This window comes from Crotalus tigris, unplaced genomic scaffold, assembly GCF_016545835.1.
Source record: "Crotalus tigris isolate CLP2741 ecotype Arizona unplaced genomic scaffold, ASM1654583v1 scf7180000018001.1161693, whole genome shotgun sequence".
NCBI lineage: Eukaryota > Metazoa > Chordata > Lepidosauria > Squamata > Viperidae > Crotalus > Crotalus tigris.
The window spans coordinates 457,850-473,273 of NW_024096766.1; the positions used below are offsets into that span (position 1 = coordinate 457,850).

The 15,424-nt window shown below is 37.6% G+C and overlaps 1 protein-coding gene across 1 annotated transcript in view; it reads left to right on the forward strand.

The window, feature by feature from the left end:
- Positions 1 to 15,424, forward strand: part of CAPN13 (calpain 13) — a 103,682-nt gene that overhangs the window by 15,975 nt on the left and 72,283 nt on the right. Inside the window, exon 2 of the mRNA XM_039346515.1 lies at positions 6,769 to 6,990. Within this exon, the coding sequence (XP_039202449.1) occupies positions 6,769 to 6,990 (222 nt within the window). The remainder of the gene's footprint in view (positions 1 to 6,768; positions 6,991 to 15,424) is intronic.

Below are 15,424 nucleotides of genomic sequence, written 5' to 3' on the forward strand. Positions count from 1 at the left end.
ATCATCATCATCATCATCATCATTATTATTATTATTATTATTATTATTATTATTATTATTATTTTCACAAAAGGAAAAAGTAGTCCAACTTGTTAGAAGCCACACTGTTGTGGGTAGAAAAGAAATGTAGATCAAAAGGCTTGGAGACTAAAACATATGAAGAATGGCTGCAGGACTTAAGTTTGGCTAGTCTAAAGAAAAGAAGAAATGATAGCAGTATTCCAGTATGCCCCAAAGAAGAGGGGGTCAAATTATTCTCCAAAGTACTAGAGGGCAGGACAAGAACCAATGGTTGGAAACTGACCATTGAAACAACCTGGAATTAAGGAGAAACCTCCTGACAGTGAGGACAATTAATCATCACTGGAGGCTTTTAAGAAGAAACTGGACAGTCACTTGTCTGAGATCGTATAGGTTCTCTTGCTTGAGCAGAGAGCTGGACCAGAAGATCTCCAAGGTCTCTTCCGATTCTATTCTGTTCTGTTCTGTTCTATTATTATCTTGATAGATTTGAACATAAGGACCTACCTAATAAAATGCAATCAGTGGTGAAAAATGTAGAGTTCTGCACTCAGGTAGGAAAAGCTAGATGCATAAGGATAAGGTAAGTGGTGCCTGAGCTGCATCAACAGAGATATAATATCAGGTTCACAGGAAGTGATAATTCCATTCTGCATCACACTGGGCAGACTATGCCGTATCCATTTTTGCTTACCACAGTTCAGGAAGCATGCTGAGGAATTGAAAGAGGATAAAACAGAAGAGTGACAAAAGTGGTGAGGGGCTTGCAGGCTAAATCCATGAAGAATATTAAAGGAACAGGGCACATTTAGCTTAAGTAGAAAAGGCTAAGGGAGATTTTATAGCATTCTTGAAGGGCTGACACAGGGGAAAGGATGTGGGTTTATTCTGGAATTAAGGAAAAACTTCCTGACAGTGAGGACAATCAACCTGTGGAACAACTTGCCTCCAGAAATCATGGAGATTTTGAAGAAGAGACTAGACAGTCACTTGTCTAAGATGGTATAGATTCTCCTACTTGAGCAGGGGGCTGGACTAGAAGACCTCCAAGGTCCCTTCCAGCTCTATTCTATTCTGACTATTGTATTCCCTGAGGGTACAACAAAGCCCATGGTTGGAAATTTTATAGAGAGATTCAAACTCAAAGAAAAATAATAATTCTGATAGTAAGAATTATTAAATAGTGGAATAGCCTGTCTTCTGGAATCTTGGGTATTCCATCATTGGGGTTTTCAAGCCAAGGTTGAATCTAGGTAAGAGAAAGCAAACAGTAATGTTTGCAATGTTCACACTATTTTTCCAGTAAAAAAAATGAATCTACCTCTACTAGGAAACTTTGTATTGGGAATTTTGTGGGAAATTCCACAGAGTTAGGGAAAGGATATTTGAGAAGTGTTTTAAGTAAGGATCAATCCTGTTTCATGACTGCCTTTCTTTTTGCAATCCCAATTATATAATATATATGGTATCTAAACAAGCATAGTAAGGTAGTATTTGTCCTTGGTAGCAAAAAAATGTAGCAGCAAATACTAAGTTTCAAAATGAAAATGATGATGATGATGACAATAACAATGTCAGCTTTAAAGAAAGAGGAGGCAGTTTGTGGCTTAGCTATTTATTCATTATAGAAGCAGCAGAAACAGTAATAAGTATTCTCAGGATAGCCGTTGAATAAATTCAGATTGAAACTGTGCAAGCCTTCCTTTTTTTAAATAAAAAGAATGATCAAAGAAAGCCATTTCTTTTCTATAATAATAAAAAAGAAAGCCTCTGGGCTAAGAGGGTGGGATCTGGGTCCTCTATAGTGTAAATCACTAGGTAGTCACTTTTCCAGGTTACAAAATAGTAGAAAGGCCTCTGTTTATGGGGCTGCAGAGAAGGACCCAGATGAAAGCAAGGTCTGGTGGAATTCAGCAATTGGCAGAAGTCTGTGTCAGGAGGAAACTGAAGCTACAAAACAAAGCTTCACACTACTACAGGGGTGTCAAATTCGCAATGTCACGTGGCGTGTCGCGACGTATCACAACTTTTTTCCCATTGCTGGCAATGGGATGGGCACAGTTTTGCTATGACATATCCGGCCTGTGGGCCGGCAGTTTGACACCCCTGCTGTACTGCTTCCTGCTGAATGGCCTGCTGATTCATATTTTATTTTTTGTGTTAATCCCTCATCAATTTCCAGACTTCATGCCTAAGTCTCCTAAAACTGGTACAAAGCAGAACCATGGATAAAAAAAAAAATCTTTTAGACCTGTGGTGGTAGCTATCATTATGGTGGTCCTTCCAAGCGTTTTTTATAACTGGCCAGGAAACTGCACAGCTATTTCACATCTGTGGATGTGGGTCCCTTGGTGGGGTGGCTTGAGCCTCAGTGATCTAATGTGAATGTTCTTAGGATTCAACATGTCTTCCTCCATGTTCTTTTTATTTTACAAATTGTTATTTTACAAATTGTTTCTCAATTCAATTTTTTCCCACCATGGTGGATAAATCATGATGACACATGGATGTTCCTAGTTTATTCTGTTGTGGAAAATAAATAGCCAGCTGCAGGCGAGTGTCATGTGGTCTTTTGCATCACTGAAGAAATTAAAATGTATCATTATAAAAGAAGAGAGAAAGAAACCCAGGTTGCTTGAAATAGAGATATACTCATTTATGGATATGGATATAGTTTTTGTATGTAAAAACATCTATATGAATAGAAATGCAGTACATGCTTACATAATGGGGAAGACTATGAATAAGTGGCCTTTGTGCTGCTTCAGTTTTCTGCCCAAGTTTAGATTCAGAAGCAGGCAGAAAACTATCAGAAAACTAATTGTAATAAGCCTATGCTAGGCTTAATTTACTCAAGTTAGTAACCCCATTCAAACTCAAACAAATGAAAATCACATCTCTTGCATGCTTCATCATCATGTTCCACACAGGTTTTAGTGGCCAAAGCAATCACCCATTAAGAAAACAAATCTTTATCAATAGAATAACCAGTTTAGTTAATCAGAGGAATGCAGAGTTGAATGAGATCCTATTAAAAATGGAAAAATGTGGACTATACTATCATCATACGGCTATGGACCTGGTTGCACAATCTAACCACTGTATATAGTTCATCTGTTCTTTCAGTTCATTCATGTATGGCTATCAAATTGTTTCTCAGATTTGCTTATAATTCATAATTTTCACAACTACTATCAATTATCCCAAAAGTTTCTTTCTCTAATGGTTGCTTCAGATTTAAAGTGTTTATTTCATGTTTGCCCCTTAGTCATGCCTTATTTCTTCTTGGCAGGCACTGATTTTATACTTGAATTTTCCCACTACAGTTGAAATTTCCAGATATATCACTTGTAATTTATTTACTATTCTGTACAGGGTTTCCCAATGATACAGACGTGCTCATTGGTATTGTGATTGGTAATCTCCAAATGAACATTTACAGGGCATCTTTTACATTTAATTTGTTTTGTTCATATAATACAGAAAACAGTATCTACATAGAGAATGGAAGTATGTGGGTGGGTGGGTGGGAAGTCTTCAAAACAATCTTGTCTAGGAATTAAAAGAAAAAGAGATTAAGTTGTATAACTTAATTACTGAAGCAAGTTTTCAGTCAGTTTCTGAGATACTACTATCTAAAAATCCCCACTATAGAACAGATGGCATTCCAGCAGGATACAACTATACCTGAGCAAAGAGATGAGATAAGAATAATTATGGCATTTAGAGATGATATGAATAGATGTATACAAGCATAATTGGAATGCAATGCTTCATAATCACACTTTCACCTTTTGAGAAACTTGCCAGTTATCACACTGGAGATTTTCTCCTATTATTCTAATTAGTCACATTCTTGTCTGATGACTTTTTTTAAATGGACAAGGAAATAGATGAGGTGGCCAAGTCTCAGAGATGGGCTCATGGGATCAGTGAGACAAATAGCTTTGCATGAACCTTTTTATAAACATGAAAATACTACTCCAAAAAGATACCAGATGTTCACATGACTCACAATTTTGTTACACCCTCAGCAAAAAAAATCTGATGTCCATCTTTTCAATAAAGCCACTTCATTCAGATCTCCAGCGATGCAAGATATCCTCAAAGATCCGCCCAGGCTTAGTAACTACTGTCATAGAGGAATTGAACACAGATACCTCTTCTCTTTTCTTTAGTTCTCCACTTCCGTATTATGATGTGAATCATGTATGTTAACCTGCCAATGCCATAATTAGCACTGTTTCTAATTTGTTGAAACTGTCTTGCAAAATTCAGCACGCATCAGATCTTTTCAGACAACCAAGAGCCATTTATTTTCTGAACTTATTGATGAAATCTGAGGGGAATATTAGAAAATCTTCAGACTGCAATTAAGTATTGGCAGTCTTAAGTGACTTCTAATAATCACTCTAAAGTCATCACTGCAAAATATAGTAAAAAAAAAAGATATCCAAGCTTGTTGGTTGCTGTGAGAATTGAAGGCTTAACTTGATGGATTTATAATGTGAGCCACTGTGGCTCTTCTTATGTTCTTAGAGTGGACAGTACTAATCCAGTTAGACCAGGGATATCAAACTGGTGGCCCGTGGGCTGGATGCATCATGCACAGGCCACACCCACCCCAGCTCCACAAAGGCAAAAAATGTCACAAAAGATCACGATACGATCAAGTTTGACACCTGTGAGCTAGACTAACAAAAAGCAGCTTCCTACAATCACAAGTCTATCTTTGACCACTGATCAGCCTCTTTTTCTCTAACAGGAAATTTTAAATGATAGGGAATACTGCTTCTGACATTTGCTCATATGTCTCCCCAACACCCATTCTTATGTAGTTGACAAGGTTCTTTTGCAGCACAGAGGAGAGTGAAATGCCTTCTTCACTTTCACTTCACTTGCTAAATTATTCCCAGTGTGTTAAACAATGTAATTAAGCATACATGCTCACGTGCTAAAAGTTCTTTCTGTTCTTCATCAAGAGGGAGTGAAAAGAAAGATTGGGCATGTGTCAACCCCAGTCTTCAAGCTCTGTTAGTTTTAATTTGGGCTGTGGAATTAGTCATCAGTTTTGCTGGGACTGCATTAGGAGAAATAGATCTTTGCATGCAGGGACTTGAGCACTGTTGCAAATGAGTATTTGTTAAGGGGAAACCATTCTCTTGTCGTGTTATGCTACATTACATAAGATTTATTTCCATTGTAGGAGAAATGGAACCAGGAAAAGAATATTAATTCTTGGTGTCAGTGGAAGCTTATTTTGGAATGTCATCCAATTTCATCTTTAAAAAAGGAGCTACTTTCCTTATTTAAGAATGTAGAAAGTAATTAATCATTTAATGGAAAATGTATATTTGTGGCAGAGAGCTACTGCAGGATGCAAAAATCAATCTGCAAAGAATCTACGTCTAAATGTGTTATTTGAGGTCTACAACCATCTGGTTCATGGGTTGAGGTCTTAAATAAGGCCTTACAGAAGCTCTGGGGAAAGCTTTGAAGTTGGTGTGAATGCTCAGCTACATAAAGCAATCTTCTATAGATTCATTATTTAGTTAGGTTCATAATTCATTTTCATCAAATCAAATGCTTGTTAATTATCTCAGTGGTTTCACTTTTATTGAGCAAAAGCAAGTGGATGGAAAGTCCAGATTTTCTCTCCATGTGCAGGAAATCCTGCTTGTAACAGATCTAATTTGGCATAAACATCACTCAGTCGTGGACTGTACACTTTTGTAGTCCAGCTGCTCCTATCAGATCATGATTTTTATCAGGTCATTTAATAGCAATAGCACTTAGACTTATATGCTGCTTCACAATGCATTACAGCCCTCTCTAAGCAGTTTACAGAGTCAAGCATATTGCCCTGCAACAATCTGGGTTCTCATTTTACCATCCACAGAAGGATGGAAGGCTAGTCAATCTTGAGCTGGTGAGAATCAAACTGCTGGCAGTTGGCAGAATTAGCCTGCAATACCGCATTCTAACAGAGAATAGGAATAAGGACTCCTCTAAATTGTACACATGTTCTAACTGTGATAGTTGGCAGGAGACTGGGAAAATAATAAAAATTTAGACAGAAACAATCACAGATAACAGGGAGATTTAATCATAGCTCATCTTATAAATGGTAGCGCCTGCTGAAAAACACAGGAAGAAGAGACCAATGGAATAGCTTGCCTTCAGAAGTTGTGGGTGCTCCATCACTAGAGGCTTTCAGAAAGAGACTGGACAGCCATTTATCTGGAGTAGTATAGGGTTTCCTGCTCAAGCAGAGGGTTGGACTAGAAGACCTCCAAGACCTTCCAGTTCTGTTATTCTATATTCTAGATTTGAAATGTTCCAACAAACTCTGCTTGAATTAACTCACTAATAAATTAGAAATGGAAGTGCTTACCATTTCCAAGAGTATGTACTTTAATCCTAATGTGAATATTAACTCGCTTTATTGAATCTGGACAATTTTGCTTCTTTGACTTGACACTACCCTGCAGAAATGTCCTGAATCCCCACAATGTCACCATCCCTGAGTTAAATCCCTAATCAATCTAGAAAAACCTCCCACTATTGATTTTTCCCCATTTGAATGTTAATTGTTTCTACATTTCTCTGCATAAGATTAGTGCGCATTTCAGACAAATCTAAATCCTCTTGATTTGTGATATAGAAGTGATCTCTTTTTCAGTGAATTTCAGTTCTTAAATTTGTCAGCTAATGAAATTCTTCTCCATTCCCTTTTTCTCATTATAGGAGAAAGACAAGAACCTGCTTCTCAAGCCAAATCAAGCAACTGAAGGAAGTCCAGCTTCCCCTTTGCCGTTTAACAATCAGGACTTTGTTAAACTGCAAAACTACTGCTTGCGTAAGGGCCTACTTTTTGAAGATGATGCATTCCCAGCAAATAGTCATTCCATTGGATTTAATTTGTTTCCACAAGAGAAACTGAGAAAAGTACAGTGGTTGAGACCACACGTGAGTAGTGATAAAATTTATTGTGCCCTTGGATATTTGTATATGTGTATAGTATACATGGGAATGATCTTCTTGGCATGACGTCCACTTCTAGGTTCTTGTTGTACAGAAAATACAGATGATAAATACCTTCACAACCCAGACTAAATCCAATCTACCTTAGACTATGTCTTCTTGCCTTCCTTTACGACAGGTGCAAATTCTGCTGTCTTCTTCTTGTCAGTTGCTCATTGAATTAAGTGTTTTATTTGATGTCAGCCTTCCAAGGGAAGAGGTTAGTTCCCCACTTAGCCTATGGAACAGAATTAGAAAGACAAATCAAATTCTAAAGTGTATTTCTCTAATCCAACAATTAGCATCTTGATACCTTACAAATATTTTGGATTAATTTATCATTGGCTACATTGCCTGGGACTGTTAGGAACTGCATTCCTTACTTTCTGTTCAATCTAATTGATCCTAACCTTTTTTTTAATAGCCAAACTAGTTTCATTTAAATCCATCTTCACCTCAGTCATAATTTGCCCAGTTAAATATCCAAGTCTGAATTGGAAACTAATCAAAGAGAGAAGCAACCTGGAGTTAAGGAGAAACTTCCTAACAGTGAGGTCAATTAACCAGTGGAACAGCTTGCCTTCAAAAGTTGTGGGTGCTCCAACACTCAAAGATTTTAAAAAGAGACTGGACAGCTACTTTTCTGAAATGATATAGGGACTCCAGCTTGAGCAGGGGGCTGGACTAGAAGACCTCCAAGGTCCTTTCCAGCTCTATTCTGATTGTTTGATTGAACATACCTGTTCTGAATAGCCTCTTGGTCATCTACATGTATCTCAACTAACTGTCTTCAGTTCTGCAGCCAGCCATGTATCCATCCAACCATCCATGTATCCATACATCATGCATGCATGCATCCATTCCTAAGCATATTGGAATTTAAAATAACTATCACTATAAAGTCAGCAGACCTGAAGGACCAGGTTGAGGATAGATCTTCTTGAAGAACCTTTTTTGTTATTAAAAGTTAATATCACCTTCTTCATCATAAAACCAACCAATATATTTGAAAGATGTTAGCATAAGTAAAGCTTTGTAATAGTCTCTGGACCACAAACTTTTTGGTTGGAATAGCAGCAGGTATTAGATGGTAATATTAAAAAAATCCTGGAAAAAAGTTAGTTAAAAAACAACAACCTTAATTTGGAAAATTCAAAGGATTTGGACTATATTGTAACTAGATTGCTTTTTGCTAGAGATCTCCAGGAGATTCTTGATTTTTGCCTACATGTGGTCAAAATCTGGCAAAGGCATTTGCTAGTTTGACACTGCTACCACCAGCTATATTACTGCAGTTAAAATAATCCTTGACATAGCACTAGACATAACTGGAAGTTGAAAGGTGTGATAACTATTTTCAAATATTTAACAGTCATTTTTTAAAAAGTAATGCTAAGTAGTTCAAATGTAGCCTATGTTCTGAAAGTTAGGCTGCCACTATATACACATTTAATTGTGAGAAAGTCACATTGAACTTATCTCTGAGTATACATGGTATGGATAAGAAAGTGTAACAAGATACAACTATCCTGTTACACTTCCTTATCAGTATGGAATATCTCATTCATCTCCCATCACAGCATTTCCCTTTTCCTCTTTCTTAAAATTAATTAATATAAAGTTTATAAGAATAATTTCCTTGACTGTTTTATAAAGTGAAGACAAATGGTGAAGCTCAGTGGCAGAGCAGAAGGTGTTTTGCATTTAAAAGGCTACATTGTGATTCTATACAACATAGTAGAATCTCAGTGTTAATTTTAGTTTAAAGCTCCAATGAGCAATTACCTCAATCCATATTCATTGAAATATCCATTTTGCACAACAGTCATGTTGTTCCTCAGATGTTTTTTCTTTGTTTTTCCACCCCAAGATTAGTTTTTGAAAAGTGATGGTAAAGAAAGAAGAGCACCTTAGTATAAGATGTTTTTGCTGGTTTTGCATTTTCTGAGTTATGCCATATCTGGTTATTTAAGTGACAGATAACTTTTTTTTTAATACAGTCCCCCTTCCAGATCCAATGTAGCAGCTGAGAAGTAAAGCAGGTTTCAGTTTTATCTCATGCATTGACAAGAGAATTGCCAATTACGTTCAGAGCCTGGAATCTTTGGAGCACAAAGCAGAAAGAACACAGCTTGATTTGCAGATGCCAGGCAGTCTGACAGCTTGGAGCAGCTTGTTTTGATTTGTAAAGTGAGCCAATTTGACAACAGGAATCCCCAAAGGGAACAGGATTTGAACACAGAACTGACACAGCCTGAGTTCCCCACTCTTTATTCATAGATGTAAAGATAATGTTAACTTCAAACAGAGCTAGTGACTGCATCCCACACAATACTCTTGAAATAGGTATTGCACAGCTTTCTCCCAGGATGTTTTTCTGTGTTGCTATCCAGCCAAATGTCTTGGAATTCCTTGATGGTTCCCATCCAAATACTGACCAAGGCCAAATCTGCTTTACTTATGAGCTCAGCCATATCTCTATAGACCAGGGGTCTTCAAATTTGACAACTTTAAGACTTGTGGACTTCAATTCCCAGAATTCCTCAGCCAGCCAGAGAATTCTGGGAGTTGAAGTCCACAAGTCTTAAAGTTGCCAAGTTTGAAGACCCCTGATCTATGGAAATTCTCAATCATCCAGATTGTGGTTGTCCTAAAGGTGCTTTATCAAAAGGCACCTGGACTTTCTTCATTTTTCCTTGAAGATGTTTCACTTCTCATCCAAGAAGCATCTTGGATAGGAAGTGAAATGTGTTCAAGGAAAGACAAAGAAAGCCCAGGTGCCTTTTGAAAAAGCACCTTTCAACTCAGCCATAGTTTGCAGGGGCTGCCACTTGCCAAAGTAAATTGGATTAAAATTATTTTTACAAAAACCATAATCATTTTTCCAGATCTTCCAAAAGGCAACACAATCAGGAATTCACTGGGATGTACTCATAGCAGTCATGTATTGGGAGGTTCTTGGAGTTCTCTGAGTTGACTTCTCTTCCTACAGACAAAAATCATGGGAAAGTAGAGCAGGAGCGTTTTTGCTGCGTGCAATAGCTTGTTTTACCAGCCTTGATTGGAATTTCTGCTTATCAGTGTATTAGTTAATAGGTGGGTGATGAGAAAGGAGGTGTTTGGGTCTTATGTTTCTTTCCCTGAACTTTGGTTATTTTCAATTAGAAAACGAAACCACTAAAAACTCCTAGAAGTATGGCCATGAATCAAGCATTAACAGTCACAAGGAGATAACAATCGGGTATAAACTATTCAAGAAAGGAAATAATCTAAGGTGAAAAAAAAAGCAAATAGATTTAAACAGATCCTTCCTCATTGCACCAGAGAAAGAAAAATTTTAAAAAATAAACAATATCCCACCCCAAAAGCAATCAAGGAAGAAACAATACCCTGGTTATGGCTGGTAATACAAGCTACTACATATAAACAGCTAGCAAACTCCATTCCCCCATGCACTGATGATGTTACCTAGCCTGCTAATGAAATGTCTCTTGGAAGAGACACAAAGTCAAAGAACAGCAAGAACTGAACAACTTAGCCTTGAGCTACGTAAATTCTCCACTATAGCAGACATGTATTGTGTCATTGATTTGTCCATAATCAAAACCACACAATCCTGTATGTTATTCTTAAAATTAAGAATACTATCTTTTAAAAATCTAGAATACCTTGATGTAGAAATTTGATAGTTTACACTTCCACCCAATAGGCAAAACTCTGGTGGCTTGTTATATTGTACTTTAATAATAATGGATAGGAATTAACCCTGCCAGATAGCTAATTTACTGATGAGAATAAATGAAGATGCCCTTGAATCAAACTGATTTCCTGATAACTGTACAGCTTTCTTAGCCACAGTATGGAAGTGGTTTACCAGGGCTTCTTCCAGGATGGTTTTTCAATTTTCCCATCTAGCCTATAGTTCTGATATTCTCTGATCATTTACCATTCAAGAATTTACCTGGCCCAACCTTGCTCAGCTTCCTTACAAAATCACCCAACTGTTCCACCTTACTAAGACAACTTTGACATGCACGCACAATTCATTTCACCTTTTAAACATCCTCATGGCATAGCTAAGTAAATTCGAATCCATGCAGTGATTGCTACTGGTTTAAGACCAGTCTTAGTGCCCTCCAGGGGTGTTGGATTATAATTCCTAGAATCCCCAAGGAGAGTGGCCAAAGGCTAGAGAGAATTAGACTGCTTCCTTTTTAGTATCAGTGGATGCTTAAGAACTCTTTCCTTTCATGTTAGTTTCTTCTGGGCCTGTGGCCATTTGAAGAATTTGGAAACATAGGAGTGAAAGAGAGACAGGGATTGCTAATCTTTTTGCCAACTGTGGCAGCTTGATTGGCTGACATTAGCAGTAAACTAGTTGGATTTTATGCCAGCCAAATTAACTCTTAATTTATTTTAAACCTGGAAATTACATAAAATGCTGGATAGAGATTACTATAAATGTGTATTAAAATATAATAGTCTTCTAGCTGAATTAAGCTAAATGGTGTTAATGGTTTTATTTCATCTATTTTTAGAAATATTTTAAGTGGCCCTCCCCCTTAATCATGCTAACCCCCCTATGGTGTACTGAATCTGCTATCAAAATCTTCTATCAATTAGCTTCCCTGTTTGAACCTCAACTATTCATATGTTTCATTTGTCTGTTCTGAACTGTCATGACTGTGCTTCACAGTCTGAGGATTAGAAGTTTAGATGCCCCTTTGATAGGTTTCTGTTAACTGTTTGATTTGGATTGATCTTTCATGACCATTGTTGTTTTTAAAAAGTGACTATTAATATTGGATTTTTAAAAAAGTTTAAACATGTTGTAAGCTGCCCTGAGATGCATTCTTGAAAGGAATGGCAATAAAAATAGAAAAAATGAATAAATGAATGAATAATAAAGTGGGTGGGATTTTTCTTCTTTTGCAATAGCTTATGGATGATGGATTGTCAGAGAAAGGGAAGAAGGAATATGCCTTTTATGTCTCTTTCATAATACCTTATACAAAATATCTTCATAAGTACTTACTTATGGCAACTTACTTCAGATTTCTCAAAGGTCTAAATCTCTCTCCCTCTCTCTCTTCCTTTTACAGCCCATTACAGTAGCACAATATAGGAAAATAAAGCTTAATGCACTACCCACCATAGAAAAGGTGAATAAAATCACAAGGAATTTTTCTGACAAGTTTTCTAAAGAAGACTGAATTCTGCCCTAAGAAAATAAAACTGATCCCAGGGTAATGAGTCATGCCCTTTTTGAAAAGGTTTTCTGCTGGAGAAACTGAATTGGTGCAAATACTACCATCACAGGCTGTTGTTTCTTCTTCTTCTCAGCCATCAATTACAATTCAAAATCTGCACTGAATTTATTCAGATAAATAAGTAGTGACATGACTTTAATGAAGGAGTCACAGTCAGGAAATATTACTCCACTTCTTCTTCAGCTGAGGGAATACAATTTTACTTTGGGATATTGAATATGTAGCCAAAAAAGCCCAGTAGTACTCATAAAAACACATAAAATTTTATTACATACAACAAAACAGAAATATAATTGAACAATTAGGAGTCCAGCTTCCTAATTCTATTGATTGATGGTGATGGAAATGATGAATTAATGCTTGCAGGTAAATAGCTTTATGTGCTGAGAACTAATGTTTTCTGGATTGCACTCCAGAAAAAAGTAGGACAGGACAAACATTGGATGGAGCAAGGGGAAAATGTTTTTAAAAATGTGTATTTATATTTCTATTTCATCAATTAAACATAGTTACTATGAGTATTTTCCATGTGTTCCCATATCAAAAATTAAAGCCAAAAAAATCACCTGAAACAGAGGATTATTGAATTGATAGTTACTCAGTCTTGCTAGGGTTGAATCTAAGCCTATTCCTCACCATACAAACTCCAGTCAATGAGACAGAAGCTTAGTAGTATCACTTAGTTGGCTTGGGGTTGAGAATATGCAATTATGTATATTGTGCATATTGATGATACCTGATTCCATGCTGTCAGATTCTCTTATTCAATTGCCTCATTTAGAGGCTAAACAGAAGAAATAAAAGTGTTGACCATTGAAGAATCCCATAAAGCAAGATCCTAATTTCTTCTCTTTATTAATGCTAACTGAAACTAACCATAGAGAAAGGAGGAGAACCATACTCAGCATTCAAACACAGTACAGAAAGTTACAATGATAGATGGCATTGATAGTTACTAAGGGATCAAGAAGGATTAAGAGAATCATATCACAAGCCAGACATCCACTAGCATAATCAATGGCAACCTCAGTACTATATTCAGGGTTGAAACCTGACTGAAAAGATCCAGATAAGCTACTCCCATCAGGCACCACTATCAGCTCCACAAACGTATCCCAAATGGAAGGTTGGCAGCTGTAAATTATCTAACACTATTGGATACAGTCATGTTTCTTGATAAGAAGTCACACCACCATTTTTTTTCAGAACAGATGGAACCCCATTAAAGAATGAATTTGCCATTGCTTGAACCCAACCACATGTTACCTTCCCCCAAACATTCAAAAAAAGGGGCATGAAATTAATTTGCACACTGGCGCCTATACTATTATTCTCTTGTGATTCACAGGCTCAAATACTTTACAAATGGCCAAACAGGATCTCACCTCAGGCAAGAGCTGATGTAGTTCCCATCTTCAAAAAAGGGGAAAAAAAGAACCCAGGAAATTACAGACCTATCAGCCTGATATCAATACCTGGGAAGATTCTGGAAAAGATAATCAAACAACGAATCAGTGAACACCTACAGGCAAACAAAGTCATTACTAAAAGCCAACGGGTTTGTCAAAAATAGATCATGCCAGACAAATCTTATTGCATTCTTTGACCAAGTGACAAAATTAGTGGATCAGAGGAATTCTGTGGATATAATTTACTTGGACTTCAGTAAGGCATTTGACAAAGTAGACCACAACCTACTACTTGAGAAGATAGAAAAATGAGGGTAGACAATATCACCACCAGATGGATCCGTAGCTGGCTCATCGGCTGTACTCAGCGTGTGGTCCTCAATGGAATTGCATCTACATGGAAGGAAGTGTGTAGTGGGGTGTCCCGGGCTCTGTTCTGGGCCCAGTGTTCTTTAACATCTTCATCAACGATCTGGATGAGGGGATAGATGGGGTACTCATCAAATTTGCAGACGACACCAAGCTGGAAGGAATAGCCAACACTCCAGAAGACAGGAGGATCTGAACAGACTTGAACACTGGGCGCTATCTAACAAAATGAAATTCAATGGTGAAAAAAGTAAGGTTCTACATTTAGGCAAGAAAAAACAAATGCACGGGTATAGTATAGGGGGTACCTTGCTCAATAGTAGTAACTGTGAGAGGGATCTCGGAGTCCTAGTGGACAATCATTTAAATATGAGCCAGCTGCAGCTGCCAAAAAAGCCAACACAGTGCTAGGCTGCATTAACAGAGGGATAGAATCAAGATCACATGAAGTATTAATACCACTTTACAATTCCTTGGTAAGGCCACACTTGGAATACTGCATCCAGTTTTGGTCACCACGATGTAAAAAAGATGCTGAGACTCTGAAAGAATACAGAGAAGAGCAACAAAGTTGATTAGGGGACTGGAGGCTAAAACATATGAGGAACGGTTGCTGGAATTGGGTATGTCTAGTTTAACAAAGAGAAGGACGAGGGGGGACATGATAGCAGTGTTCCAATATCTCAGGGGCTGCCACAAAGAAGAGGAAGTCAAGCTATTTTCCAAAGCGCCTGAAGGCAGGACAAGGAGCAACGGGTGGAAACTAACCAAGTGAGAAGCAACCTAGAACTAAGGAGAAACTTCCTGACAGTTAGAACAATTAACCAGTGGAACAACTTGCCTCCAGAAGTGGTGAATGCGCCAATACTGAAAGTTTTTAAGAAGAAACTGGACAGCCATTTGTCTGAAATGGTATAGGGTTTCCTGCCTGAGCAGGGGGTTGGACTAGATGACCTCCGAGGTCCCTTCCAACTTTATTATTATTATTATTATCGATCATCGCACAGTCAGCCAGATGTTCAGACTGGATTTGGCATTTTGTCTACCTATCGAGTCCTTACCCAGGACCTGGGATAGGCAGATGTGGATGTTTGATGGTATTACAGATATCGTCGCAGGATGGAAGCAGTTCCTAATAAGGCCGCCTTTTGCAATTGACTAATAGCGAATTTGTCAATGCCAATGGTGTTCAAGTGGTGCTCCAGTTGTTTTGGGATTGCACCCAAGGAGCCTATGACTATTGGTACTACCCTTGCTTGCTTTTGCCACAGTCTTTCTATTTCTATTTGTAGGTCTTTGTATTTTGTTATCTTCTCCAGTTCTTTCTCTTCT